We start from the raw sequence: 27,728 nt of genomic DNA on the forward strand, positions 1-27,728 counted from the left end.
CACCACCGGCCTGGAGTTTGCATGTTCTCCCTGTGCAGGTTTCCTCCCACACTCCAAAGACATGCTGGTAGGTAGATTGGCCCTAGTATGTGTATGGATGTGATTAGGGACCTTAGATTGTCCGCTGGTTGAGGACTGATGTGAATGTACAATATATACTGTATGGAAAGTGCTGTGTACATTGATGGCGCTATATAAGCACCTGTAATAATGAAATAAAATGTGTCATTGGTGTCTATCACTGGATTCTCTGCAAGAGCTGTCGGGTTGCTGCACTTTACAGTCAGTGCTGTTGTAGCCAAACAAATGGGGGAATAATGTTCCCAGTTCCCAATATCTTCTTAGCTGTTTCTGTCCTGATGAGAAATCTTCCTGTAGAAACATTCCTAACAATGAAATGTCATGTACAGGATGTACAGCACTGCGTACATTGGAGGCGCTGACTATATATGCCTGCCACAAAGAAGTCATGTTCATGTAGGACCACGCCCATAATCAATGAATGCCACACCCCTAAAGTACAGGCTCCACCTACATTGGCATTTTGGAAATGTTGGCAACTATGGGCCAGTATTCGACCCGACACCCAGACCGCTGCGGCTCATACATGAACATTGACTGTCACATCTTGCGGCTTGCTCTGCTCGCTCTCACAATTGCTCCGCCATGACAGTGCCAATTGGTCATTGCAATCTAACGTGTGTCACCATTCATGGGGCATAAGATCTCATGTGGACTGGAACTGCTGGAACTCTATGGCTTGTCCTGCTCTATCTTCTGATAGTTCTGCTATGACTGTGCTTGCTGGACATTGTAGTGCACCCTGCTGAGCGATCACTAGAGCTACAATTGGAACTTTAGGGGCATTGCGTGACCTAAGAGTCGCTACACCAATTGTCAGCTTCCATTTCTACAGCCGATTCCATGCTGAGCGATCGATGGAAATGCTGAAAAGGGGGACACTGCACCGGCTGGACTTTCATATGGACTCTGCTCCCTGTCGGCTTTAGTCTCCTTATCTGCAGATGGAACAATATCAGAGACAATTCTTATTGTAATCCTGGAAGATGACACTAGATGTGTTCCTTTATACATGGATTGCTTTGTTTTGTCTGTTACTTGTTGCAGCTCATAAACACGCTCTATAGCATAGCCTCAGCTGGCCTTATATAGCAGTTGTTGTTTTCCTGAGAGGTCATTTATTATATGGGGGGAGGGGAAGCCGGTACAGTAGGGGGTCACCCCACTGTCTAGGTGACCCACCCATTGGATGTGGCCACATCTGGATGTCTGAAGTAATGTGGGAAGACAACACTGTCTTGGGTTAATGGGGATACATGTGTTTTTTATTTCTGTGGTTTTATATTTGAAAATATATTTTTTTACACAAAAAATATATAAATTTTATTTTTATAACAAAAATATTCAGTATTTTTGCCACTTAGTCTCTGAAGGTAACCTCTGTCCTTGTGGTACGGACTCTCCTGTCCACCCATTGTTCCTTTATATGTTATGGAGAGCGCCCCCCACTGTCCTCCCCGCACTGTCACCGTGTGTTCAGTGTCTTCTACTTGTGTAGGAGGAATCTTCATGCCATGAACAGGAATTTCCCAGCATGCTGGTCTCACCAGTGGTGGCAGTTTTGGTGTGAAGATCCAAAAGTCACATTTTTATTTTGTAGTAATGAATACATTGAGGAGTAACAATACAATATACAATGGAGGAATGGGAGGAAGGACAGATCCCCGCTCAGATCATTCCGGAATAACGGTCAGCAGATATCAGACGATGGAACAACCTGTAAGTGAATGTGAAGGAAAATGATGAATAATCAGAGCCATGAACAGGAGAATCTGATATAATTCCATTCAGACATTCTCATCATATCAGGATCTGTGTATTACCTGCAGGGGGAGGGGGGGGGACTTCCCACAGACCATTCTCTAATCTTCATCTGTGTATAGATACAAACCATCCTCTATCCCATCTATGAAGAATAACATGAGAGTGTTAGAGGAGGAAATGTTGCTGTGATGATGGAAAAGGGGGAGCTGGTGCTGAGCTCTGGAAGAAATGATGGACATTTTATACACACTAATGGGAAGTATTCTTCTGTCTTCCTGGAAATGTGTGCGATGTGTAATGTACAAATCTGCAGCCGTACAATGTACATCAGTGGTCAAAACAATCGTCCTCCCCTTTGGAGATCTTGGGAATCACCGGGCCCCAATGAGTAATTACCGGCTGGGACCCGGTGATTGACAGCCGCGGCCACAAATGGTGGTGCTTGTAGGGCGCACACAGCTCATGCACGCCGCCTACCCAGAACTGCAAAATCATGTGTATATATATGTAATTTTTTGCACCCGTGTCGCCCTAAACCACTATTTCTGCTATGGGGAGGACGGGAAGCAGTTAAACAAAAATCTTTCCAATGACTTTAAGACACTTCTTAGCTGTAAAGTCATTTTCCTTTTCTGTGGTTTTCTTCCCTAGACAAATATGACATTTCCCGGCTCCTGTAGCCTCCTGGGATGTAACCCGTCACATATTCCAGGAGACTGCGGCAGCAGGGACATACAGCGGTGTATCATCAGGTGTCGGCTGCAAGAAAGAGAAGAGAAGGCGGCAACCCCAGACCTGGCAAGTGGCAGTGGGGCAGCCAATCAGAACAATGCTGGGCATGTATGGTCATTGTGGATACACCAGCACAGTAAGAGGGGGGGTTACACAAACATTTCCACGCGGTGGAAGAGGAGAATGGCAAAGTGTTTCTTTAACCACCTAAGCCCCCAGGCCTGTTCTCCATGAATCCCCTTGAATTTTGTATTCTTGGCAATGTGTTGGTTTGAAATATTCTATGTTTAGCATTTGCAGTCTTCCCAGCAATAGTACAGCATATGATGTGTTGTGTAAATAGATACCAAACTTGCCAAGATGAAATATTGTGCACATCTGGTAAATGGTGACAAAGTACCGTACCTAACATTGTCCATAGGGGGCGCTTTAATAGCCTTTACAGGTTACCAGTTTACAGTTAGGCAGGAGGTCTGGTGCCAGAATTATTGCTTTTTTATGGGAATTTTTTGTTCAATTTTATTGCTATGACAGGTGATGAATAACATCCCTTGTGATAGATGGGGCAGTGACAGGTCTTCTTTATGGAGATATATGGGGTCTATTAGACCCCTGACCCCTCCCCTGCCCTCTAAGGCACCTGATCATACACAGATTGATTTGATTGGCTGCCTTCCTGGCCGGTACCAGCCAGGTAAACACAGAATTAAACCCAGAAGTGACATAATCCTTGTAGCTTCTGGCTTCATTCATCACTGGGGGGGGGCAGGGGACACGGATGTCCCCCTCCCCCCACTCTGTATGCTGCCAACTCCTCCACGTACAGCAGGACAGCCTGGGAAAACAGGAGCGGGCTGAGGGCCAACAGAACAGCGGTGATAATAAATCATCAGGGCCATGGTGTATACTATTCCCCCTCCACTGCTTTGCAGTATATGTGGGAGCATTTGGGGGCGGTAAGAATTCACAGCTGAGCTGCACATTTGTACCATACCCCTAAACACATGAGTCCTAGGGCCCCTTTCACACGATCGGTCAGATTGGATCTGCTTGTCCGTTTTTCAGGTGGACCCTCCATTCACCTCTATGGAGTGGCAGATGTAGAGGGACTTGTGTCTGCTTACACCCGCTTACCTCCAATCTGGTCCGGTCAGCGAAAAAAGGAAAGGGGATCCGTCCTCCTCCATCAAATTGGAGGGCAGTCGGGTGTAATGACCAGCGGAGTCCATTTACACCCAACCGCCCATAGAGCAGAGCATGCTCTGTCTGTGTCTACCTGCTTGCCGAGCGACTGTATAACTGACGATGGTAAACATCTCGGGGGGGACCATCCCTGCCTGGACAACACAATGATTACTGCTGGTGGCCATACTAGCTGCTAGTAATAATCACATGTAAAATCCCACAGGCTGGAGTACACAAGCCATTCAACCATTGACTTGGGTACTGTCAAGGTCCCCCCTCTCAGTCCTGCGCTTCCCCCCTTCCTTCCCCATTACATGTCCCTGCGCCCGCACATAGCGCACACAAAGTGGTGTTCCAGGCGCCAGGGATCTGCCCCCTGCAGTGAGGTTTTGCACCTCTCCTCGGCCGGACACCGTGGAGTCTGCCACCCTGCTGTGCCTGCATGTGGATTCCCCATGTGCAGGCCACCTGGTTGTCTCTGCGTGCCCCCTCCCCTTGTCTCGGCACACACAGCAAGGCCCCGAGGTTCCCGCTGTCTGTGCCCACCAGAGACAAAGGCCATGCACAGGGAGTGAGGGGGCAGGGCTTGTTGCCCCGGAAACTCGACGCAGGGCTGGCCATTGCCGGGGTAACAAAGAAGCGTCCTGCTCCGGCTATAAAAGACCAGTGCAGGACCCAAGCAGTTAGTTCATCCCCTGCTCTGTACAGAGTGCTGTGAGAGGTCTGAGTTGTGGCCAGACCCCACAGCCATGACCCTGCCGTGAGTGTCCCTGCAAGCCGCCTGCCGTGAGTGTCCCTGCAAGCCGCCTGCCGTGAGTGTCCCTGCAAGCCGCCTGCCGTGAGTGTCCCTGCAAGCCGCCTGCCGTGAGTGTCCCTGCAAGCCGCCTGCCGTGAGTGTCCCTGCAAGCCGCCTGCCGTGAGTGTCCCTGCAAGCCATCTGCCGTGAGTGTCCCTGCAAGCCGCCTGCCATGAGTGTCCCTGGAAGATGCCTGCCATGACTGTCCCTGCAAACCGCCTGCCATGAGTGTCCCTGCAAGCCACCTGCTGCAGAGTATCCCTGGAAGATGCCTGCCATGAGTGTCCCTGCAAACCGCCTGCCATGAGTGTCCCTGCAAGCCGCCTGCCATGAGTGTCCCTGGAAGATGCCTGCCATGAGTGTCCCTGCAAGCCGCCTGCTGCAGAGTATCCCTGGAAGATGCCTGCCATGAGTGTCCTTGCAAGCCGCCTGCCATGAGTGTCTCTGGAAGATGCCTGCCATGAGTGTCCCTGCAAGCCGCCTGCTGCTGAGTATCCCTGGAAGATGCCTGCCACTGAGTGTCCCTGCAAGCCGCCTGCCATGAGTGTCCCTGCAAGCCGCCTGCTGCTGAGTATCCCTGGAAGATGCCTGCCACTGAGTGTCCCTGCAAGCCCCTCTGCTGTGTGCCCGGATTGCCCCTTGTCTGCCTGAACTGCCCTCTGCTATGCTCAGACTCTCTTTCCCACCACTGCTCCCTGCTGTGTGCCTGGATTATCTTTGCCTGAATTGCCCCCCCTGGTGTGTGACTGGATCACCCATTACCTGCCCGAACTGTCCCTCTGTTGTGTGCCCCGGTTTTAACCCTTGTCGCCCCAGTCAAGTGTCCCAAATCCCTCAATAAAAACCTTGTGTGCCCACTGGTCTCTGTGTGCATTCTGTCCCACCTACACCTCCGTCATAGGTACAATCAGCCTGCCCATACATGGTTCAAATCTTGGCTGGTCCCCGCTGAACTGGCTGAGATCTGAACCATCTGTGGCCAGCTTACATTTCACTGTCCTTCCTTCAATGATCATCATTATCACCATGATGATCATACAGTACAGTTGCTGGGGGCCCTGTACTTGTCCTTTGTGACTGCCATCAGGATGATCCTACAGTACAGTTGCTGGGGCTCCTGTGTGAGTGTGACTGCCATCATGATGATCATACAGTACAGTTGCTGGGGCTCCTGTACCTGTCCTGTGTGAGTGTGACCGCCATCATGATGATCATACAGTACAGTTGCTGGGGCTTCTGTACCTGTCCTGTGTGACTACCATCATGATGATCATACAGTACAGTTGCTGGGGGTCCTGTACCTGTCCTGTGTGACTGCCATCATGATGATCATACAGTACAGTTGCTGGGGCTCATGGACCCATCCTGTGTGACTGCCATCATCAGGCTTAGTGGGGTGTATTTACTAAAGCTGGATCCCTCAGAATCTCGTGCACGTCTGTGAGGGAACCAATCAGCTTACCACTTTTACTGCCAAAGCTTCATTGGACAAGCTGAGGGGAGAAGCTGATTGGCTGCCATGCACAGCTGCACCAGATTCTGAGGGAACCAGCTTTAGTAAATCCCCCCAGTATGTGTGTTCCCCCCAATAGAACAGATCTTACCGTCCATCCATAGTGAAGCCGGCATTCCGGAGGACCTGACAACGACAATCCACTTCTGAGTCCGAGATCTTCTCACCATCATCCTCATCCTCCTCATCCTCCAATGTCACCTCCAGTCTGGTCAGAGTTCGGTTTGTGGAGATCACGGAGCAGAGATCATCACAGCACGAGAATGTCACGCCACACCATAATATTCTGGTGGGAGAAGCAGGAAAGAGAGGTGAGATGTTCTCCAGTGACGGGCAGAAGTAGACACATTCCAATGGATAATCAGTGGGCGGGGCCTTAGAAGATGAAATGTTGGCCCATTTGAATAGATGATCTCATGGAATATTGGTTGGACCTCCCCTGTGAGATGGAGGGGAGTTGTCACCCACCTGAGAAGTCTTAGTGTGGATGGACACATTGCAGCGTACGTGGTGATGCACACATTGGAGGGGGAATGGCTCCATATAGATTCCCTGCGGCACATAGATGGGAACCGGCCACATAGGAAATAATGGGACTTCTACTTGACCTGCGTCTCCATGCAGCAAAATCCATGAGGATTGCTAGATGCCCTGACAAGCAATGATCATATTCCGCCATATCGAGGAATCAATTGGGCAATCCACCCTCGGGCGGAGCCAAGTGATGTCATTTCCTGCCTGGAACTTACACAGGAAGTGGTCCTGGTGAGCGATATTATCTCCTGTCCAATCGGGTGCTGGATAGGCGGACATATTATTGCTTGTCAGAGCATTTATTGTAAATAAAGAGACAATTGTTTTGAAGGACGTACTTCAGTATTGGTGACTGTCACGGTATAGGGGCCTGGCCAATTATTAATTCTTACTTAATCCTTTCATTAATGTCCCCAATTATTAATTCCTTCATTAATCCCTTGTGTTTAGAGGAAATACATCTTCCAATTAGTATTCTACTCCTGTGTGCCAAAGGCCCCTAGCTGTAATTACTGTGCCCCCTCCACAAAAGGTCCCAAATTCAATTAGCGTATTCTCCCCATTGTTATCCTGTTTAGAGCTACAAAATTCAATTATTGTGTTTCCTTGTCCATCCTGTTCAACCAGTCTTTTCCTCTGAATATAATATCCTCCCTAATGTCCTCCTGTTTATTATTATTATTATTATTATTACTACGAGTTTATATAGCGCCAAAGGGTTTGCTCAGCGCTGTACAATAGGGGGGACAATACATGGCACATTACAACAACAACAAACAATGTACGAGGGGTAAGAGGGCCCTACTCTTTCGAGCTTACAATCTAGGTGGGAGGGGGTAAAGGTACAGTAGGAAGTGGCTGAGGGGGATGAAGCGGTGGGAGGAATGAGGGAGGATGGCCGTTAGGTGAGGGTGGGGTAGGCTTCCCTGAAGAGATGGGTTTTGAGGGAGCGCCTGAATGTGAATAGGGAAGGCGACAGTCTGATGGATTGGGGCAGTGAGTTCCAGAGGATGGGGGAGGACCTGGAGAAGTCCTGCAGTCGTGCATGGGAGGAGGAGACCAGGGAGCAGGATAGAAGAAGGTCCTGTGAGGAGCGAAGGGTACGGGTAGGGTGGTACTTGGGGATCAGGTTGGTGAGGTAGTCAGGGGCAGTGTTGTGAACGGCTTTGTAGGTCAGGATTAGAAGTTTAAATTTGATGCGTTGGGCAATCGGGAGCCAGTGGAGGGAGAGGCAGAGGGGGGTGGCAGAGCTGGAGCGGGTGGTGAGGTGGATGAGTCTGGCAGCTGAGTTCAGGATGGTCTGGAGCGGGGAGAGCCTGCACTGGGGTAGGCCAGTGAGGAGGGAGTTGCAGTAGTCAAGGCGTGAGATGATGAGGGAGTGTACTAGAAGTTTGGTGGTGTCTGGGGTGAGGAAGGAGCGGATCTTGGCAATGTTGCGAAGATGGAGCCTGCATGTGTTTGTAAGTGATTTGACATGCGGTTGGAGGGAGAGGTTCGCGTCAAGAATGACGCCAAGGACTTTGGCTTGCGGGGCGGGAGTGATAGTGGTGTTGTTGGTGATGATGGATAGGATGGGGGGGGGGGTGTTGGCAGGGGGAAAGACGAGGAGCTCGGTTTTGGAGAGGTTGAGCTTGAGGAAATGTAGCGACATCCAGTCTGAGATGTCATTTAGGAGGTGAGTGATGCGGGCGGAGATAGTGGGGGTGAGGTGAGAGGTGGAGAGGTAGATTTGGGTGTCGTTTACAGCTACAGATTCAATTACTGTATGTCCTTTTCTGTCCATTCTCTCCATTGTCATCGAAAATGTCCCTAAACTCAATTAAGGCAGGCCCTCCACTGTTATCCTGCTAATGACCCCCCTCCACCTCTCTTCCTGCTCAGGGGGTTTAAGAGGTCAGTGCTGGTCTCTCCTGAGGAGCCATTCTGCTAGGCAGCCACGGAGAGATCCAGCTGGACTCTAGTGGCCCAGGCTCTGCCTGGGACCCCCCCAAGCCTGGGGGGGAGATTGTCTGTCCCTACATGAGACCCCCAAGCTAAGGGTAGACTGCTTGGCCCCACCTGAGACCCTCCAGTCGAGGGGGAACCGCCTGTTGCTCGAGACCCCTGCCCAGGGGTAGATTGCCGCCTGTTGACCAAGGCCCCTGCCCAGTGGCAGGTTGCCGCAGTTGCCCGAGACCCCTGCCCAGGGGTAGATTGCCGCCTGTTGCTCAAAGCCTCTGCCCAGTGGTAGGTTGCCGCCTGTTGCTCGAGACCCCTGCCCAGGGGTAGATTGCCACCTGTTGACCGAGGCCCCTGCCCAGTGGTAGGTTGCCGCCTGTTGCCCGAGACCCTGCCCAGGGGTAGATTGCCGCCTGTTGCTCGAAGCCTCTGCCCAGTGGTAGGTTGCCACCTGTTGCTCGAGACCCCTGCCCAGTGGTAGGTTGCCGCCTGAGGCCCCTGCCCAGTGGTAGGTTGCCGCCTGTTGCCCGAGACCTCTGCCCAGGGGTAGATTGCCACCTGTCACTCGAGGCCCCTGCCCAGTGGTAGGTTGCCGCCTGTTGCTCGAGACCCCTGCCCAGGGGTAGATTTCCGCCTGTTGCCTGAGGCCCCTGCCCAGTGGTAGGTTGCTGCCTGTTGCTCGAGACCCCTGCCCAGGGGTAGACTGCCACCTGTCACCCGAGGCCCCTGCCCAGTGGTAGGTTGCCGCCTGTTGCTCGAGACCCCTGCCCAGGGGTAGATGTCCGCCTGTTGCCCAAGGCCCCTGCCCAGTGGTAGGTTTCCGCCTTTTGCCTGAGACCCCAGCACCAGGGGTAGGTTGCTGCCTGTCGCCCGAGGCCCCTGCCCAGTGGTAGGTTGCTGCCTGTTGCCTGAGACCCCTACCCAGGGGTAGATTGCCACCTGTCACCTGAGACCCCTGCCCAGGGGTAGATTGCCTCCTGTTGCCCGAGGCCCCTGCCCAGTGGTAGGTTGCCACCTGTTGCCCGAGACCCCTGTCCAGGGGTGGATCACCTGCCTGTCGCCAGAGACTTCAGTGAGAGGGGAGATTGTTCGCCGGCTGCTGAAGACCCCAGTCCAGGGGTGGATCACCTACTTGTCGCAGGAGGCCTCAGCCTAGAGGGGAGATTGTTCGCCGGCTGCCTAAGACCCCAGTCCAGGGGTGGATTACCTACTTGTCGCAGGAGGCCTCAGCCTAGAGGGGAGATTGTTCGCCTGCTGCCGAAGACCACACAAGCCAGCCTGTCTGAGACCTCTCACCTGTCCCGGATCTCCAAGAGGTATCTGTGTCTTACTTTCTTATCCCGGGGGGACCAGACACCCTGTCAGATCCGTGGATACATGCTTTCCCCCATTTACCTGAACTGCTTCTGGGACGATCCCCTGTTTTACCCGAACTGTTCCTCTGATGACCCTTGCCCCTTGTGGTGTAGTGACTTTTGGGGGACTATTTATTAAAAATATGATTTCATTCCAACAGTAACAAGCCCAGCCGTCTGTTAAGGGTTAACCTTTCTTGGTGAGAATTCAAATGACCTTCTAGTGAAATCACACACACAATGAGTGGAAGAGACTTATTCCAGAGACAATATACTATTTGAATCTCTACAGGTGGTCAAACAAGTCCCAGGAAAGATAATGGTGGGATCTGATGTCGGTGACTCTAAGACTGGCAAAGTATGTTTTCTCAACAATTGCCATTGTCTGTTGAAAATGAGGAGATTTCACCTGCAAAAAGTTCATTATGAAGTCAAATACCACCTTTGGACTTCCAAACAGGGAGTCATCACACCTGACCAAAATAACAATGGTGAGAGGAGACTTGTAGATCTGAGAAGATTAAATAAAACCTTGGAGAATGTGATGAACCAACAGACTTCTCAAAGGAAGGTTACAAGGATAACTGGTTGTTTACCTTAATTCCTAAACAATGGACAGGTAAACAGAGGGTTTCCTGCTCAGGGAAACGTCATTGCTAAAACCAAAAGGTTGAACTTAGAACTTATATTTCTACCCACAAAGACATTAAAGAAGAGACACATTATTCACACTTTTTCAAACAAAAATATATTCAGCAGAGTTGGGGATTGCATACCACTAAATTAAGTATGAAATGGTGAAAAGTAAGATATTTTGTGAATTGGTATCAGTTGTATGTTTCCATCAGAAAGCAAATGTTTCACACAAGTTTGAACCTCAGGGAAATGAAAAACTGAATGCACATATATCTTTCTATGGTTCCTATCCAGAACATTAGAGGTAGAATCAAATATATCTGGATAAGACGTATATTTAATATCTAAAATTACCTTGGTGTCCAATCAAGGCACGAGTCATCATTAATACTCAAATTGTTTTGTGATCCCTGACTGCCCCCCAGTGGACAGGTGAGAGATATCTTAGGTACATACACTTCTCGACCGGCCAATCAAAAAGCCTGTTGGGAGGGTCTTTTAAAACAATGGTTTGGATGGTATAAAAAAGCCATGCACCTCATCTAAAAAAAAAAAAACTCATGCTAAAAAAACTCATACTAAGAAAATAAGAAAAACTAAAGAAAAACCAATCAACAATCGGAAGGAGATCTGAAAAGCTGAAGAAATCTGACGAGGCTGAAATCTATTTCATCTAAAAAACTTAAAGACCTTTTAATACTACTCAATCCTTTCAAACTTCTAAAACTTCTACTAAACTTCTAAACTTCTGAATTTCTACATCCTACACTTTTTCTCAACCCTACAACTCTCACTTGCTCCCTGCGGCCTTTCTTCTGCAGGAATTTCAATTGCCAGCTGAATCCACTGGGGAGGCGTCATAATCCAGGTTCTGGGTGTGGTAAGACTATTAAGAATTAATATTGTATTTTATATTTCCTCTCTTGCATTGGGGTGATAGTAATTGCATTGGGTGTTCATATATATAGAGAGAGATCCATATTATTACTGCTAAGAATTATTTGATATAATATTGAAATATACATATTGCATAATTAATTAATTTTTAATTGGTTAGAGTACGATTTATCAGGGAATATTTTCTTACATTTCTGTGGCCATGTTTTGGGAGAAATGATCTCTGAAGTACTATAAATTACCACTTATCACTAAATTTGATTTTAATCTTTATTATTATCTAGAAGAATTGTTTGGTGTATATATTGGTATATTATATTTTTGATCGTGTGTACCAGTATCCATTCATCACCAGTCTTTTGCGTTTTGTGTTAATATATATATAATTTTTGTACATAAATAAATCTATTTATTTATTATAAGGCAATTTTTGTGTGTATGGTACGAAATCATACTGGCTAAAAGGACTCAAGGTATATTAATAAGTGGTGATCAAAGTATTGGTTCATTAAATATTTGCCGTATTTTGACGGCTGGAGGAACTGCAATATTTTGTTTAAGGGAAAAGGACACCGCCCTTCATAAGTAGAATAAATTCTCACATAAACCACCACAGTGGGACTACCATCTGCTACAGAGACTCTTCCTTTGCCCTTTGTGCTGGACCACAAGTATCTTAGCCCCTCCTTGCTGTCATCCCCCTATTGGCCAGGACTCTTCCCTAGTTTGCGCACGGATCACCCTTCCTGCCATTTCCCCATTGAATGACTGTCATTTTGTTGTCTTAATAAAGCTTGGTGTGTTCTCCATCCTCTTGGTGTGTTCTCCATCCTCTTGGTGTGTTCTCCATCCTCTTGGTGTGTTCTCCATCCTCTTGGTGTGTTCTCCATCCTCTTGGTGTGTTCTCCATCCTCTTGGTGTGTTCTCCATCCTCTTGGTGTGTTCTCCATCCTCTTGGTGTGTTCTCCATCCTCTTGGTGTGTTCTCCATCCTCTTGGTGTGTTCTCTCCTGCCTACGCTCCCATCACAGTGACATTTGTGTTTTGTTTGAAGTTCTTTATCCAGCCAATCAGGAGGTAGAAGATCTGCCCTCCAGAGGATTCCTTCTCCTGACCAGGCCATTTTTTGCATTATGGCGCTGCATTACTTTAACTGACAATTGCACGATCATGCAACATTGCACCTAAATTAAATTTACGTCCTTTTTCCTCACTAATTGAGCTTTTTTCAGTGATATTTGATCGCCTGTGTGTTTTATTTATTTTTTGCACAATAAAAAAATGTCACAATGATGACAAATCACGGCTTGAACTATCTTGCTTTGCATGGAATGAGTCTCATATATTAGTTTCACCTTTTAAGTTGCTGCACTGAAATAAATGAACTTTTGTACCATATTCTCATTTTTCCAGTTTCACCTGTATATACTGGGATTTTTTTAAATTATTTTTATTAGCAATGGCAGCAATCAGCAACTTATAGCGGGTCTGCGGCGGGCATTCTGACACTGGGGGGGGGGACTAAATTGGTGTCACTGACATCCCCAGTGACATCAATACAGTGATCAGTGCTAATAAAAATGTCTGACACTGTACTAGTGACACTGGGCAACATCTGGGGACAATCAAAGGGTTAACTGTGTGCTGTGCAGAACCATCCAAAGCAGTGTGCACAAGCTGACAGGGAGGAGAACTGTTTTGTTTACAAACAGTTCTCCTCCCCACCGGAGATCCTCAGCATTCACCGGGCAAAACTATATATACAGTGAGCAACAAAAGTATTTGAACCCCCTGCGATTTTCCAAGTTCTCCCACTTCTCCATCATGGAGGGGTCTGACATTCACATTGTAGGTGCATTCCCACTCTGAGAGACAGAATTTAAAAAAAAATTCAGGAGATCACATTGTATGATTTGTAAAGAATGTATTTGTCTCGCACGGCTGAACAGAAGTATTTGAACACCTAAGAAACAGCAAGAATTCTGGCTCTCAAAGACCTGTTACTGAGCCTTTATAAAGTCCCCCTCTACTCCACTCATTCATCTCACTTAGTAGCACCTGTCTGAGCTCTTTAAAGACACCTGTCCACCCCACAGTCAATCACACGCCAACTACTACCATGGGCAAGACCAACAAGCTGTCAAAGGACACCAAATACAAAATTGTGGACCTCCACAAGGCTGGAAAGGGCTACGGGGCAATTGCCAAGCAGCTTGGTGAAAATAGATCAACTGGTGGATCAATTGTTAGAAAATTGTTACAGCCTTCTCCAGCTTTGTGAGCGTCAACTATTTTCAGTTTTCTAGACAACTGCTTAGAAGAACCCATGGTGCTGATTGTTGGGGCAAGGTCAGATGAGTCGGGCATTTAAAACCTTTGAGATTGACATCACCTGGTCTTCCCAGACAATGATTGAGAACAATCCATGACACTGGCAGGTCTCAGCTTGGCAAAGGGGGCCGTGCATGCTATAAATTCTGCAGGGGGCCCAAACTTTTGCAGACGCCATTATTTTGTTTTCTGTTATTTTGAAAGTGTAAATGATGGAAATAAAATCTAACTTTTGTTGACATATTATAAGAATGTCTAATCTGTAATTTGATGCCTTTTGGAGATTTTTCCATCTTTCCTTGGCTTCTTTATGCACATTAATACAAATTTTTAGCTGGGGTGCCCAAACTTTCCATCCCCACTGTATATATATATGCACATACACACATACAGTGCAGGAAATGCGTATTTGCTCCCCGGCTGATGGTGAATGTTCGCCCCTCACACAGAAATGATCGGTCTAACAATGGAATGTTCGCCCCTCACACAGAAATGATCAGTCTAACAATGGAATGTTCGCCCCTCACACAGAAACGATCGGTCTAACAATGGAATGTTCGCTCCTCACACAGAAACGATCGGTCTAACAATGGAATGTTCGCCCCTCACACAGAAATGATCGGTCTAACAATGGAATGTTCGCCCCTCACACAGAAATGATCGGTCTAACAATGGAATGTTCGGTGTAACACTGAGAGACAGAATACAACAACAAATTCAGCAGAAATGCGTCTAACAAATGATGACGGATCTGCATGTTCATGAGGGAAAGAAGGATTTGATCCCCTATCATTCAGCAGGATTTCTGGCTCCCAGGTGTCTCTCATACAGGTAACAAGCTGAGATTAGAAGCAGTCTCTTAAAGGGAGTGCTGCTAATCTCATTGTGTTACCTATATAAAAGACACCTGTCCACAGGAGCAATCAAACCATCAGATTCCAAACTCTCCACCATGGCAAAGACCAAAGAGCTGTCCAAGGAGGTCAGGGACAAGATGGTAGACCTACACAAGGCTGGACTGGGCTACCAAACTATGGCCAAGCAGCTTGGTGAGAAGGTGACAACAGTTGGTGCAATCATTCACAAATGGAAGAAACACAAAACAAGTGTCAGTCTCCCTAGGTCTGGTGCACCATGCAAGATCTCACCTCGTGGAGTGTCAATGATCATGAGAACAGTGAGGAATCATCCCAGAACTACACGTGAGGATCTTGTCAATGATCTCCAGGCAGCTGGGACCACAGTCACCAAGAAAACAATTGGTAACACACTACGCCAACAAGGACTGAAATCCTGCAGTGCCGCAAGGTCCCTCTGCTCAAGAAAGCCCATGTCCAGGCCCGTCTGAAGTCTGCCACTGAACATCTGAATGATGCCGAGGAGGACTGGTGGGAAGTGTTGTGGTCAGAGGAGACCAAGATCCAGCTCTTTGGCATCAACTCAACTCGCCGTGTTTGGAGGAGGAGGAATGCTGCCTATGACCCCATAACACCATCCCAACTGTGAAACATGGTGGTGGAAACATTCTGCTTTGGGGGTGTTTTTCTGCTAAGGGGACAGGACAACTGCACCGCATCAAAGGGACGATGGACGGGGCAATGTACCATCAAATCTTGGGTGAGAACCTTCTTCCCTCAGCCAGGGCATTGAAAATGGGTGGTGGATGGGTGTTCCAGCATGACAATGACTCAAAACACACGGCCAAGGCAACAAAGGAGCGGCTCAAGAAGAAGCACATTAAGGTCCTGGAGTGGCCTAGCCAGTCTCCAGACCTTCATCCGATGGAAAATCTGGAGGGAGCTGAAAATCGAGCTGCCAAACGTCAGCCACCAAACCTTAATGACTTGGAGAGGATCTGCCAAGAGGAGTGGGCCAAAATCCCTCCTGAGATGTGTGCGAACCTGGGGGCCAACTCCAGGAAACGTCTGACCTCTGTGATTGCCAACAAGGGATTGGCCACCAAGTACTAAGTCATGTTTTGTGAAGGGGATCAAATCCTTCTTTCCCTCATGAACATGCAGATCAGTTATCATTTGTTAGACGCATTTCTGCTGAATTTGTTGTTGTATTCTGTCTCTCAGTGTTACAATACATCTATCATTCAATTTTTAGACCGATCATTTCTGTGTGAGGGGCGAACATTCAGCATCAGCCGGGGAGCAAATATGCATTTCCTTCACTGTATGCTATTTTCTTTTTTTTTTGTATGCAGCCTGTGGGATGAATGAAAAAGAGAAGAAATCTCTGCCAGAAAAAGTGTGTGGTATGCCCACCATTAAAATATACCACCCTGGAGGAGTGCGCATGCGCGGCCGGCGGGACGGACATGGAGAACTAGAGCTCTGTCTGCCCGTCGAGTGACAAGGAAGTTCACCCACGGGTCCCGGCCGGCACAGCACAGCACCTAGAGAGGTACATACCTCCACAGTGACACCCCCCAGATCCGATCCGGCTCGGTAAACAGCTGGCGGTCAACACGATAGGCATAAGGAGCCGTAGCTCCGTCTCCTCTGTAGGCCGCACAAGGGCCCGCCCACCTCTCACTGGACCGCATCTCAGCCTGACTACTGACATAAACGGGTCAGGGGGGGCTCCACTCTGCCGGGCAACACCTCCTGACAGATAGAAACATGGTGAAAGGGACACCCCGCCATCAGGCTCTGCCGCAACAGAAGCCCATAAAGGAGGCACTAGCAAAAGCCTCATCCAAAATGGCCACAGCTGCATTACAAAGCAACAAGCAGACTACAGGATCCTATGCAGTTCTGAGGGTCGCACTGCCCAGCCATCCCAGCGCATCTGAGGGTGAGTCCGATGTTGATCCAGACACACACACCCAGAAACCTGACCTTACACCCCCCGATCTCCTGGCACGTTTTGAGAAGATGCTGCATAAAGCCCTGAAACAAACCTCTGACCGTATCACTTCTACGCTGTCCAAAGAAATCCGCAAACTGGGACAACGCACGGCGGACCTAGAACAAAAAGTAGATGATCTTGACGCCTCACTTCAGACGCATGCTGATGATCTTGATCTCCTGCGTGACGAAGTTGCTGGCGCGCCACAAGGACTTCAAAAATTGGGCAAGGCGCCCAAACTTGCGTATCCGTGGTCTTCCAGAATCGATCGTCGATGTCTACTGTAACAGCGCTGTTCCAGGAGCTTGCCCCAGCCATTCCTATTGACCAATTAGAAATGGACAGGGTCCATAGGGCATTAGCCCCACAGCGCCCCGATGGCCCACCACGTGATATCGTAACCAAGCTCCACTTTTTTCGTACTAAAGAAAAACTCCTGCAGGCAGCCCGCAACGCGGAATCCCTACAATTCCAAGGCCACACCTACCAATTGTTCCAAGATCTTTGCCCAACAACAATCGCTAAATGTAGGGCTATGAAACCCCATCTGCAAGTGCTTCAGCATCATGCGATACCATATAAATGGAGCTTCCCCTTCGCAGTGCGTTTCCGATATCAGACCCGGGACTACTCTTGCAAAACCCCCGAAGATCTCCTTGACACCCTGCGGAACCTTCAGCTACACTCCCCTTCGAGCCAGTCAGAGGGTACCAAACGCAGATCTACATCCTGCTCGCCACGGAAATCCTATCCTCCACACCCAGCTGATGGTCAACTCATTGTCCACAAATGTGGATGCTTCTCATCACCAGGCCCACCTCCACAAGACACCATGGACTGAACCACGTCCTTCACCTCTTTTCATATCACACACTTTGAACTAGCCATCACTTGCTCACAGCTCCCCGAACCACCCTGACCTTAGGTGGCCCCCGGGGACCGCTTCTTAGGCCTAGCATGGCCCCACACCACCTCTCCCTGGTATCCTTCCCTATTCATATTCCCTCACTCTTCCCCTCATATGGCTCCATGACTTCACCCAGTTTCTTATACACTCAGACTATCTTACATAGTGCCTACTAGTCTTGCACATAGCTAGCAACACTTTATCATCTGATGCATCATACACCTTCTTTATGGGCCCATTAAATATTCTCACCCTGAACGTTCAGGACCTCAACACACCACAGAAGCGCAACAAAGCCTTCCGCTACTTTGCATCACTTAGAGCCCATGTAGTCTGCCTACAAGAAAAGCACTACACCCCTAACTCCACCCCCAAGTTTTTTGGCCCCCGTTACCCGCAGGTCTACAGAGCCTCAGCCGCAGCAAAGTGCAGAGGAGTACTCATCGCCTTCCATCGCACAACACCCTTTACATTATGTAATGAAGTCAAGGATCCTGTAAGGAACCACCTGGCGGCACCCCTAGCAGCCCACTGGTCAGGTTTCCCCAGACCGCGGAGTCTAAGTCCCGGTTCACTTGTTCACCAGGGCCCCTGATAGTGGGGATGGACTTGGAGTGATCCGAGACCAGGTCGCGGCTCCTGAGTACACCCACCAGTGGTAGAGGAGCTCGCCAGAGGTTCCTGCAGGGTGAGAGCCTGATGTGAAGAGGCAGGAATACCTTGACAAGGTGGGTGGATGGATGAGCAAATGCGTGGTCAGACGAGCCGAGTCGGTAGCCGTGGGATCTGTGCAGTACAAAGCAGTGGGCAGAGAATGGTCGGGTCACACGCCAGGTCAGCAACAAAAGATCAGATCCACAAGGGGGCATGCAGGAGAGAGGTCAGGCAAGCCAGGGGTCAGGGCAGGAGAAATCAGCAAGATCAGAAAGATCCGGGTCAGTAACAACCAAATAACACAGGTACATGAGCAGGAATGCAGAAAAGACCATACGGCAACCAGTGACAGTACAGGGTGCCCTGTGCTGTCATTGGTGCCAGGAGCGCACCCGCGGTCCCGAGTGCGCATGTTCCGTCGCCACGGCCGGCCAGGACCTAGTGCCCGCACACCAGTGCGAGTCGGCACACTGCGCCTGCGCCGAGCCCAAGCCGCGGCGGTTCCTGACAGATCCTGAGGGTCGTTACCTCCTGTTAACAGGTCAACTCCTAGACGTGGACGTTACCATAGCTACATATTACGCTCCAAATCAAGGTCCCTTACCATTCCTCTCCCACCTACTATCGGTTATAGACCACCATACGCGAGGTACTTTGTTTGTCTGCGGAGACTCTAACTGCACTTTATATCCCTTTCTTGACAAATCCCCCCAACCTTCCCCCCTCCCTACCCCCAAACAAACCTTCCAAGCCGTGTTACAACTTCACTCCATGATTGATACCTGGAGGGAACTTAATCCAACTAAGCGTCAATACACCTTTTATTCACACCCTCATAAGTCCTTCTCCAGGATAGATCACATTTTCATAACCGCCGGCTCCTCCTTCCGGCTCCTGGCTTCTGAAATACTTCCAATTCCCTGGTCAGACCATAGCGCCGTATTCACTTCCATGGCCTCCCTAGCCCCATGCCCTTCTGACCCCTCCTGGATCATTAATGACAACTTACTAGCGAATCCAACTCACTGTCTAGAAATTGAGGCTGCTCTCAAAGATTATTTATCTCTAAACCAAACACCCGATTTTTCTCCTCTCCTCCGCTGGGAAGCACATAAACCGGTCCTACGGGGATTCTGCATTAGTAAAGCGTCCTATTTAAATAAAGCGAAACGACTAAGACGTCTCTCCCTCGAGTGAACATACAACCAGTCCCATCAAGCCTTCCAAGCAACCCCTACACCAGCCAACCGTGAAGCTCTTGAGCGAGCTCGATTAGCTATTGATCTATTTCTCACGGACCAGGCGGAGCTCTCACTTCGTAGATCCTGACACAAATATTATACAAAAGCAAATAAACCCAGTACCTTTCTAGCTCTTTCGCTTTGTAGGCTTGATCAGACAAGTAGATCCATTCGAATACGCACTTCCTCTGGCAACCTCACTAGTAACCCGGAACGCATCCTACAAACCTTTCACAAGCACCTTTCACGACTCTACTCTACCTCCACACCCTTCGACCCCACCCAGGCCGATGCTCTCCTGGCCCCCATCTCCTTCCCGACACTCTCCGAGCACCAATTAGCAGCTTTAGAACAACCCATCGCCCCAATCGAAACCTTAAATGCATTTAAAAATCTAAAGCTTCGTAAATGCCCAGGACCAAATGGTTTTTCCGCCACGTATTACAAAACATTTGCCCACCTTCTAACGCCTATCCTTACCAATGCTTTTAATTCCATACTATCGGGCCATACCTTTAACTCAGAATCAGTACAAGCTACCATCTCAATGATCCCAAAGCCTAACTCGGATGATACGCAATGGTCCAATTACAAGCTGATCTCCCTCCTCAATATTGATATTAAACTGCTTGCCAAAATCCTTTCCACGCACCTCAATATGTGTATAGGTTCCATAATCCATAATGATCAGCTGGGATTCATTCCAACTCGACAGGCTGGAGATAACGTTAGATGCACAACTCTTCTGGCGCATATAACTAAATCCCATAACATTCCTACCGGTTTCCTGTCCCTGGACATCAGGAAGGCATTTGATACAGTTTCATGGCCATATCTACACTACATTCTGAGCCGCTGGGGCTTTGGCCCACATTTTTTGACCTGGGTTTTCTCATTATATCGAGAGCCATCGGCCAGCATTAGATACCTGGGGCATAGGTCTGCTCACTTTCCAATCTCCTGGGGTACAAGGCAAGGTTGCCCTCTGTCCCCCTTACTCTTTGCTTTGGCCATAGAACCGCTTGCCCTCCTAATCAGAGCTAATCCGGATGTCCGGGGGCTTGAGATAGGTGGCTCTCACCATAAATTATGCCTCTTTGCAGATGACGTTCTGCTCTTTCTCACTTCCCCCTTGACTTCCTCACCTCCCCTCCTCCGGCTTCTTGAGAGGTTTGGATCATTCTCTGGCCTTATAATTAACCCTCACAAATCCACGGCACTGAACATTTCCCTTCCCACTATGGAGCTGGCACACTTGAAGCAGATACTTCCATTTCCTTGGTCTCAGAATCATATTCCTTTCCTGGGAATCAAACTGACCCCTAATATATCAGATCTTTATGCAGCTAATTACACTCCTATGCTAATGCATCTCACCACTCTTATGACTAAGTGGTCCTCCTTACCACTCGCATGGCTTGGCAGAATAGCAGTCATAAAGATGTCCATACTTCCAAATATTTTATATCTATTCAGAGTTCTCCCAATCCCTGTACCTCCCCACTATCTTGTGTATTACAGCGCCGCATTTCATCTTATGTATGGGGCACTATCCGCCCCCACTTACCCCGCTCCACCCTCTTCCGCTCCAAACTCAACGGAGGTCTTCCCAATATTGGTAAATATTATCAGGCAGCGCACGTGGCTCAATTACCAAAATATCATGCGACTCATGAAATACCTCAATGGGTCATTCTTGAATCTACAGATTGTGACCCCCTTTCCATGGCTAACTTACTTTGGCTTAGACCAAGTGATTGCCGCACGATAACAATCCCGATCACATCTGACTTTTTTTTAATTTTGGGACAAACTTAAGAATCGCTACTCTCTCCAATCATTACATAACCCCTTACTCTCACATCTCCAGAATCCAGCTTTTCCCCCGGCTTGGTCGTCGCTGCTCTCATTCAAATTATGGACCTCAGCTAACCTACTCCACACTCATCACTTCCTACAGAGGACCAAATTTAAATCCTTTGCTTCACTACAGGAGGCGTATAGCCTCCCAGCCTCCGAAATTTTTAGATATTTACAACTACAACACTTTTACGGCCCCTACACTAAAATACCCAACCAAACTAGCACCATGTCTCCCTTCGAACGAGCTTTCTATAAAGATCACCATATGCACGGCCTCATTTCATACCTATATTCCCTCATTGCAAATTCGGCCTCAACATCCTCCCCTTCATATACCCACAAATGGGATTCAGACCTGAATAGGCAATTAGATCAATCTGACTGGACCACATATGGGCCAATACAAAGTCATCTTCACAGAATGTTGTAGCCTTAGAAACCAACTATAAAGTTCTGACCCGCTGGTACATGGTTCCAGCAAGAATCAGAAAATATACCCCTAACTACTCCCCCAACTGCTTCAGAGGCTGTGTAGACCCGAGAACATACTATCATATCTGATGGGATTGTCCGGTAGCCAAAACTTTTTGGACGGATGTTTTCACTATGATATCCAGACTTAGTGCAAATGCGCTCCAACCCACCCCAATAACGGCTCTTCTCAATCTGCGCCCTCCCAATGTTACTTCGTCACAATTCAAACTCATCATGCAAGTTACCACAGCAGCCAAGCAGGTCATAGCAAAATCTTGGAAAACCCCCGCCTTAAGCATTGCTGCTGTTAAAACTAGAGCAAACGCAAGCTATGATACACGCAAAGATTGAAGCCACAATTCTTGATACAATCCCTAAGTTCTTGAATGTCTGGACTCCCTGGGTCGAGAGTTTTCTTCTGGAAAATTTTGACGAATCCCTCCTTCTTCCCTGATATTCATATAAAATATTTTTTGCGCAGTACTGGTACCAATTCTAACTGATCTCACAAATTACTTATATTCCTTCTCACTAGTCATGGAGTCATCCCTGCCTCCCCCTTCCCTTCCCTTCCCTCCCTTGGTCTCCCCCTAACTCCTCACATAGCTCTGGAGAGTCTTTATCCCCATTGAACAATTTTTTTTTTTTTGGCATATTTTTACCTCTTGCTAAAATATCTTCTGTATACCTAGAACCATAAGCTTTGCTGCACTGTTTGTTTGACGCTTTCTCTCCCCCTTTGTTCAAAGACATTTCTACTGTGTATATTTTCCCCTATATTTCACAAGTCAATACAATGTCTAATGCCAATTGTTAATGTCTTTACCTCTTTGTTTCAAAACCAATAAAATGTTCAAACAAGAAAATATACCACCCTGCATCCACCCACTTCTAATGGTGGGCACACATTAGGTCGCACGGTGCCACATGCGCCAGTTCCAAGATTGTACAAATGTCTAAATAGTGGTACATTTGAATAAAAATTGTCCACATATAAGTGGTACCCCATATGAAGAAATGATAACACCAAGTCCCAAACTATCTTGGCACTACTCCCCATGTAGTCTGGGCATCCAGGGGGCTCCATGTGACTATCTTTTCCCGAAAATCTGAAACTTATAAGTATAGCCTGTTGTCCTCTCACAGGTCTTCTACATCTTGACCCCATATCTGGCACGCTTGCCGGGGAGAAATTGTTTGAATGCAAGGCGGCCAGAAAAATTAATGAGGGTCTCATCAATGCAGATGTTTTGCTGGGGAGTATAGACATCTGCAAATTTTTGGTTAAGGTGATTTGCGAGGGGCTGAATTTTATGGGGCCGGTCAAATTCAGGGTCACCCCGAGGATGACTGAGTGTGTTGTCATTGAAATGCATAAAACACATTATACTCTCATATCTATGCCTGGCCATGGCAGCAGAGAACACGGCATATGATGAATCGGGTCTGCGGACCAATACAACCACAATTCGTTATTTTTAGTTATGCCCATGTTGAGGGTTAGGCCTCAAAAAAATTTTAATTCAGAAATTGTAATGGGTTTCCATGTGAATGGTCTGACAAGGTTTGAATTTGGGTTGGCAACGATACATTTTTGCGCATATAAATTGCTTTGATCCACAATCAATGCATACAGATTTTCCGTGAAAAACAGCTACAAAAAATCAAGGGGAGAAGTTAAATTTGCTGTTTCCACCTGAATTCCGGGTTGGGCAGTGAATGGGGGAAGTACGAGTGCTGCATAATTTGTGGGCTTCCAATTGGAATTTGCAAGCATGTCTAGACGGATACTAGGGGCTCTACGGGCCTGTGTGCAAATTCTTGGTGGTTGCGGGACAGTATTTGTGCTCGCCACCTCACCAGCTTGTACTGCACTTATGGGACTCGCCATGTCACCAAGTGATACTGCAGTACTGGTATGTGAAAGACCAGGATGTACTAAACCGCATGTGCTCACCAGTTCACCAAAAGGTAGTGTGGCACTAGTACTGGCACTCTGCTGCATATGAGAGTCGTCAAAATTTACCGGAAAGTGCTAACAGAGATCAGGCCTGATTCTGCAAACACTGCGGGTTTGTGTGCAATGTACCAAGTGACAGGGACCTACTGACACTGCACTTGCTGTGGAAGAAGGGGGGGGGGGGTAAGCGTAGGGGCTAAATGCAGGTGCTGACAGGTGCCAGGGCTGATCCTGCTAACGCTACATTTTTGGGGGATACTATACTAATGTGAACGCTGGTATAGTGCTGATCTGATCAAAGATATTGATCCATTCAGACACTATACTAGCAATGGAGGTTTATTGTGTATGAGCGTTTTCCTGGCAATCAAGGGGTTAAATGTGATTACTGGTGTACTGGCGGGCAATCTGACGCTATCTGGGAGGGGCGTGAAAACTGCGGGAGTGCAAATCACGTATATATATATGTGATTTTGCGCACCCGTGCCGCCCAGTAGCAGTATTTCTACTATAGGGTGGTCAGGAAGCGATTACAGAAGCAGTTTGTGTTATGGTCGCTGCGTTACTTTTTTTTTTTTTTTTTTTTTTAAAGAATATTTATTGGGTTTTAACAAGTTGAAACATGAACAAAATGGTGAGGCAAATTATGACATTAATGTTACATCATTTTTAAGCAAAGATCTAATTGTACGGCAAGTGAAATAAAATAAAATGACCTTAGCCTGATGGTAGCAGTTAGGAAGGGGCATTGATATAAAACTAAGGTATCGAGTTGGCATTGATGAGTAACAAAGAAAGTAGTATGTTGAAATGGTAGATCAGAAGGTTGTGTGTACATAAGGTAAGAGTAATAGCCAGTGGGAATGATGCGTTCCAGACTTGATCTAATGTTGTGATTTATCAGTAAATGCTGTTGTATAGTTAAGATGTACGTAGATGTCATCTGTTACCCACCAAAAATATGTCCAAAAGAAGGTGAAAAAGAATTGTGTGAGAGTTTGGGAGTTGAGAGTAGGGGAGAAAGAGAAAGGGGAAGTAAAATAGGAAAAGGGGGAGAATATGAGCAGATAAGGTAATCAGCGTAGTTGAGATTACGGGAGATTGGTGATAATATGGTGTAACAGCTGGAGTCAAGGAACATAAAAAAATAGGGAGAATTTTACCCGGGGGCCTAGGTAGAATGAGGAGAGATAGAAGGCTGAGGGGGAAAAAGAACATGGAGAAGAAAAGTCCGTGATTAATATTTAGTAACTGGTAACCAGCGATTAGCTATCACCAATCAGTAACTACTGGTTGCACCATGCGTAATGGGGGAAAATGTCAACCTCCAATTGGTTGATGTGGGTCTGTGTTGTGGTGATAATGTCAAACGTGTATATAAGGCCTAGGTCAAGAGAATAAAGAAGTAGAAGGTCAAGATAGAAGTGAGATGAGGATGGAGAGGGAGTATAAGAGAGAAGAAGAGAAAATCAGCAACAGTAGAAAATTACACATGACCAACTGAGTAGTTGAAACTGTAGTCAGCTAGTCAGCTGGATAAAAGGTCCGAATCCACCAGCTTCGTTGGGGGATTGCATTGGATGAGTTAGAAGGTTGGAATTCTGAGTAAAGAAGGCCTGCTCCTGTACAGAAAAGGATCCTGTAATATAGGAGTTCCATTTTCGGAAATAGTGGGATTCTTTTGAAGTGGCCGGGGAGGTAATTAGGTTGAGTCTGTCCAGCCGTAGAAGGGAGTTGAGCTCTTGCTTGATGTCCGTCATAGTTGGAGGGCAGTTGGAGACCCATTTTCGGAGAATGACCCGTCTTGCTATCAGGAGGCATGTGGATATCCAAAATTTGTTATTTCTGAAGGAGGACATTTCTGAGGAAAAGAGACCAATGACTGGCTGTTCCATAAAGCCGAAAAGTAGCGGAAGAGGGTGAATGGGTAGTCGGAATGTGGTGATAACGAATATGAAATTGACCACTTGCTTCCATAATGTGGAAATAGCAGGGCAGAGCCAGAATCTATGTTGTATTGATGGTTTTTGAATTTTGTATAAAGGGCAGGCGGACAGTGCCGGGTCAGTTTTGGAGTATAGACAGGGCATGTAGGCACGATGTAGAATCTTCAACTGTTGTTCACGCCAGAATTCATTGTTATTGAAGGCACATGTGGAATTGAAGCCTGATAATAATTGGTCTGCTGTGAATGTGTTATTGAAATCTGTGACCCAGGATTTCACAGCATTGGATGTCTCAAAAGGTTTGGCATATAGAAAGTTCAGCAGTCTATATATGTTTGAAATGTTGTATTTTCGAGAGTTTACCAAGACATCAATAAATGTCGACTGAAATCTAGTAGATTTAGTGGGTGCAATGGAGTTGACAAAGTTCCTTGCTTGAAGCAAGTAAAAGAAATGATGTGCTAGAAGGCCGTAGGTTTGTAGGACACTGTTAAGAGGTTTTCGGGAACTCGTAGAGGTGTTGTATAATTGTTGTACCAAAGTTAGGTTTTGAACTCGCAAAGTTTCATAAGCATCATAGGATTCTGGAGGAGGAAAGGAAGGGTTATGGTGAATAGGAAAAAAGAGAGCCACAGAGAGACCCCTAGTTTACGCCTGACTTCCCTCCATGCAATAAGGGTGTCACGGATGAGGAGATTATGTTTTAGGTGGGGTGGTAGTGACATTGGAGTGCAGTAAGGATGAAAGATCATAGGGATATACTAGGGCAGATTCCAGGTGGTAATTAGAATAATTAGAAGATTGGGTGATCCAGTTGAGGCCTATACAGAGCAGGCATGAGAGATTATAAATTCTAACATTCGGGAGGTTTGAGCCTCCCTCGCTTCATGGTAGGAATAGTTTAGCAAGTGCTATGCGGGGACATTTGCCTTTCCATAAAAATGTTGATATTGCCTGATTCAGCCACGTCATGTCACTGTGTTTAAGGAGAAGAGGTATGGTTTGTAGCGGGTAGAGAAGTTTCGAGAAGCTTACCATCTTAAAAAGATGAGATCTGCCCAGGAGGGAAAGCGTTAAGTCTTTGCACATTTCTAATTCTCCAAAAATTTTGTCGATCGTGGGTTTATAGTTTAGCGTATATAAAGATGAAGCTAGTTTCCCTATCTTTATGCCTAAATAGGTTATATATTTAGTAGCAATTTTAAACGTTGAGTTTTGCACCCAGTCCGGGAGGTGGGAGTGGAATAATGGAAGCACTTCACTTTTAGAGAAATTTATGCGGAGCCCTGAGCAAAGGCGGAAGAAAGAGAAAATATGTTGAATATACGGTAGGTCGAGGGATGGGTTTGAGGTAAAAATTAAAATGTCATCTGCAAACAAGACAAGCATCAACTCCTGTTGCCCGATCTTGATGCCATGGAGGTCAGAGTGGAATAGGAGAAAGCGTGCTAATGATTCTAGGGCCAAGTTAAAAAGTAAAGGGGACAAAGGGCAACCCTGTCTAGTGCCCTTGTGGAGTTGAATGGGGTTGGATATGTGACCTTCTGCCATAACTCGGGCTGTTGGGGATGAATACATGGTTTGGATCAGATGCATAAAAGGGCCTTCAAATCCAAAATTCCTTAATGCTAAAAAAAGCCAATCAAAATTCACGTTGTTAAAAGCCTTTTCGGCGTCTAATGAGATTATTGAAGTGTGCCATTAGAGGCTTGACTCAGGGAGGATATTACCTTCCAAATATTTGATGTCGCTGAATGTCCCTGCACAAAACCCGCTTGGGAAGGATGAATAAGAGTTGGCAGAATGTTTGCTAGGCGAAAAGCGATAATTTTTGACAGTAGTTCTGCGTCGAGGTTCAGCAGGGATATTGGATGATCCGATCCAGGTTCCGTCGGGTTTTTATCTTTTTTGGCAATCAATTTAATGTAGGCTTGGAATCTGGAGGGAAGGTAGTCTCCTCCTGCCTGAATGGCTTGAAACACCGATTGTAAGGTAGGGGAAAGGGTTTCGGCCATGAGTTTGTAAAATTTGGCTGTATAGCCATCAGGGCCCGGGGCTTTACC

General features: G+C 47.2%; 1 protein-coding gene across 1 annotated transcript in view; it reads right to left on the reverse strand.

Annotated features, from left to right (window-relative positions):
* Window positions 1-1,319: 1,319 nt before the first annotated feature.
* The window catches only part of LOC149441601 (uncharacterized), an 89,543-nt gene continuing 63,134 nt past the window's right edge, over window positions 1,320-27,728 (reverse strand). The window contains exons 5-7 of the mRNA XM_089657137.1: window positions 6,163-6,357; window positions 1,905-1,987; window positions 1,320-1,798 (exon numbers count right to left, since the gene is read on the reverse strand). Coding sequence (XP_089513263.1) covers window positions 1,951-1,987; window positions 6,163-6,357 — 232 coding nt within the window. The 3' untranslated portion in view covers window positions 1,320-1,798; window positions 1,905-1,950. The remainder of the gene's footprint in view (window positions 1,799-1,904; window positions 1,988-6,162; window positions 6,358-27,728) is intronic.

Source organism: Staurois parvus, unplaced genomic scaffold (assembly GCF_062004578.1).
Source record: "Staurois parvus isolate SC_StPar_1 unplaced genomic scaffold, SC_StPar_1.0 ptg000966l, whole genome shotgun sequence".
NCBI lineage: Eukaryota > Metazoa > Chordata > Amphibia > Anura > Ranidae > Staurois > Staurois parvus.